The sequence below is a fragment of the Austrofundulus limnaeus genome, unplaced genomic scaffold (assembly GCF_001266775.1).
Source record: "Austrofundulus limnaeus strain Quisiro unplaced genomic scaffold, Austrofundulus_limnaeus-1.0 Scaffold2514, whole genome shotgun sequence".
In the NCBI taxonomy this organism is placed as follows: domain Eukaryota; kingdom Metazoa; phylum Chordata; class Actinopteri; order Cyprinodontiformes; family Rivulidae; genus Austrofundulus; species Austrofundulus limnaeus.
In genome coordinates this window covers 7406-10588 of record NW_013954916.1, presented here as the reverse complement: position 1 = coordinate 10588, position 3183 = coordinate 7406, and the positions used below count along the sequence as shown (strand labels likewise).

The following is a 3183-nucleotide window of genomic DNA, read 5'->3' as shown; positions in this document are numbered from 1 at the left end:
AATTTTCTCAGTACTCAACTTTTAATCACAGTACATCCTCTAATCTAAGTACAAATCAATTTGTAATCCAAGTACAATATAGCCTCTAATCTCAGTACATCTACATCTCAACTTCTAATCACAGTACAATATAACCTCTAATCTTAGTACAATTTAACTTCACAGTACTATATAGCCTCTAATCTCAGTACATCTCAACTTCCAACAAAGGCAAGGTACAATAAAACCTCTAATCTCAGAATAAATCAACTACTAATCACAGTACAATAAAACCTCTAATCTCATTGCGATTCAACTTGTAATCACAGTACAACATAGCTTCTTATCTGTGTACAGTTTGGCCTCTAATTATGGTACAATTTTGCATTTAATCACAACACAATTTGGCCACTATTGCAGTACAACTTGAATCTAATAGCAGTGTAATGTGGCATCTAATCTTGGTAGATTTGACTTTTAATCACAGTACAAGTCTACTCTAATCGCGGTACAATCTGACCTCCAATCATCACACATTGTAGCCTGTAATCACTATATAATGTGACCTTTAATCATGATTTGACTCAGCCTTTGGTAATAGTACAGTTAGGCTTCTAATCAAAGTATAATTTGGCTCCCAATCCCAATAAAACTCTACCTCTTATAATGATATTATTCAACTTCTAATCATAGTATAATTTGACCTTAATCTCAGTATGATTTGGCCTATAGATGCAATTGGATTTGACTTATAATAACGGCCCAATTTGACCATTGGTACAGTTTGAATGTAATCACAACTTAATTAAATCAACATCTAATCTAATAATTCTAACAATTTGGTATTTAATAGCAAGGGGATTCCTCCTTTAATTGTGATACAATTCAGCATTTATTCAGTTGATCAGCTTCATCTATTTAAATCAACTGTTATATTATTGCACACAAATAGTTTCTGCCGTGCTCTTCAAAAAAATGTTTTTTTTTTAACTTTTCAACACAAACTTTTGGTTGAGTCACTGCGAGGCCTTCACACAGAGGAGTCCCTTTAATAATCCAAAACACCAATAAATTTAATCTTTAAAAATTGCGTAAATGGGCCTACTTTAATAACTTTGTTTTGAGATTTGTTTTAAAATCTGTAAAAATGTATGTAAAGCATCTTAAATGTCACATTTTGTTTGTTTCGCACACTGTTTTCATTCTTCAGTAGATTGTAACTGGAGTTCTGCAGACTCAGCTTCACCAGTTTAAAGCTAATTCAGTCTGATCGGACATGAAATCCCAACCGTACGCAGACGGAGGAAAAAGAAATCCTTCTTGTCATTATGTGTGTGTTAGCAGCTGATCCGTCCTTTAATGAGAAGCCACAGGAAAGGGGACTAGTCATTAGTATTATCTCCCTGTGACAGTGAAGGACACAGCAGGCAGTGGATCTCTTGTTTCTACTGTCTACCTCCACCTCTGTCCTTGGGTTTCGCCACCCTCTGCTCACCTTCTGTCACCTCAGCAAGTCTCCACAAGAAGAGCTGTGGATATATTTAGTCATTAAGAGGGACGATTTTGCCACAAAGACAACAATTTAGTTGTCATCTTGTCAAAAAGAAAACACACTGCCCTTCTTTAAATGATCCTCTTCCACCAATAGCTGCTATTTATCTTGTTTTTTTTTATTCTTTACTCTTCGAGCTCTGATGCAAACACAATCTGTCAGGCAGCTGAGGAGCCAGGAAAACAATACTTCACAAATAGCGGTAAGATGTCCAGAAAGGATGAAGGTTATGCAATGCAGGGGGAAAAATGTAATCAGGAACACGACCTGAAGAAAACACTGAGGAGGAGAAAGGTCAGTGAACTCTGCAGTACAAAAATAAAAATTAAAAAAGAGAAGGGTTTGGAGAGCCTTCTAATCCTCTGTGACAGATTTTCCTTTTTTTTTTTAAACAACAACACGAACACGGTGAGCAACGTGAGTTCAGGATTTGGCTCCAGGATATTTTGCCACGGATGTTAAAATTAGCAACTGACCGCCTGAGACGAAGCTCAGAAAGAAAGAAACGTCCCGTTTCGGCAACCTTTCCCCTCACTGAGAGGGGTGATTTCTATATTCAAATATTTGTACCTTTTTCAAACGTGCTCACTGTTCGCAATATTTATGGGAATCCAGTGTTTCCTCTACTTTAACACGAGGAGGGCACCCTGCCCTGTCCACAGAACGCCTGCCTATCAAAGAGCTGTTACTTCCAGACTGTAGCAACAGGATAACCAGCTTTATTGTGCTCTGCTTCCACCACCCTGCCCTCTGTCTTATCTCCTGATGGATTCGTTAAAATCTGTCCAGCGTTTCATGAGATATTTTGCTAACAGAGCCTTTGAGGGCAGATGATAATTAGCGACATATTGTACTCACCACTGATCCACTTGACCTCAGGGTCATGAGTGCTGAACTCGAGTTTGTACAGATCTTCCACAGTCAGTCTGGACTTGCTGCTTTCAGGAAGCTCAGCTGTTTAAAAAAAACAAAGGAGATGTATTAGCTAAATCAAAACTCAAAGTTGAAAATAGCTAAACTGTAGCTAAAAGCTAAAATTAGCAAAACCTTCACTAAAGGTTCAAATGAGCTAAACTGTAGCTAAAAGTTAAATGAATCATAAAAAGACAAAAATGAAGCAAGTTTGCTGAAGCATATTTTAAAGAGAACAAAGTTCTTTTGCAGAACTGAGATCTCATGTATTTCTAAGGAGAACATTTTGTAAATAAAGTAAATAAATAAAAGAAATATAAAAGTAGAAACCAAACGTCACAGCACGCTAATCCTGTTCAAGATGAATGTTTTGATTTGCTCAAGATTAAAAATCTATTTATTACCAATTCACTGCATGTCAACTCTATTCAGGGGATATTTCTCCTCTTTTATAAAAGTAATTCAAAGGTTTAAAATGTAACTCTGAAAACAGCTGTTATACAGACAATGCTATACAATAAAATGAGGTTAATGCATATAAATACATTATCTGTCACTAAAAATAGATAAAAGAGCAGATTAGTACTTTGATCAGTAACAGGTGGTGCAAATAGTAATTCTTTGTATGATTGTGGACACATTTGTACTCAACGGGCCTCATGCAAGAACCGTTCGTACGCACAGATTTGTTCTTAAGTTGTGCGTACGAGTGATTTAGGAGAATTTGTGGCATTCACCAA

General features: G+C 36.5%; 1 protein-coding gene across 1 annotated transcript in view; it reads right to left on the bottom strand.

Annotated features, from left to right (window-relative positions):
• LOC106511106 (inactive dipeptidyl peptidase 10) overlaps window positions 1–3183 on the bottom strand; it is a gene marked incomplete at its 3' end in the record, with an annotated part of 14390 nt that overhangs the window by 7450 nt on the left and 3757 nt on the right. The window contains 1 exon segment of the mRNA XM_013999853.1: window positions 2390–2485. Coding sequence (XP_013855307.1) covers window positions 2390–2485 — 96 coding nt within the window.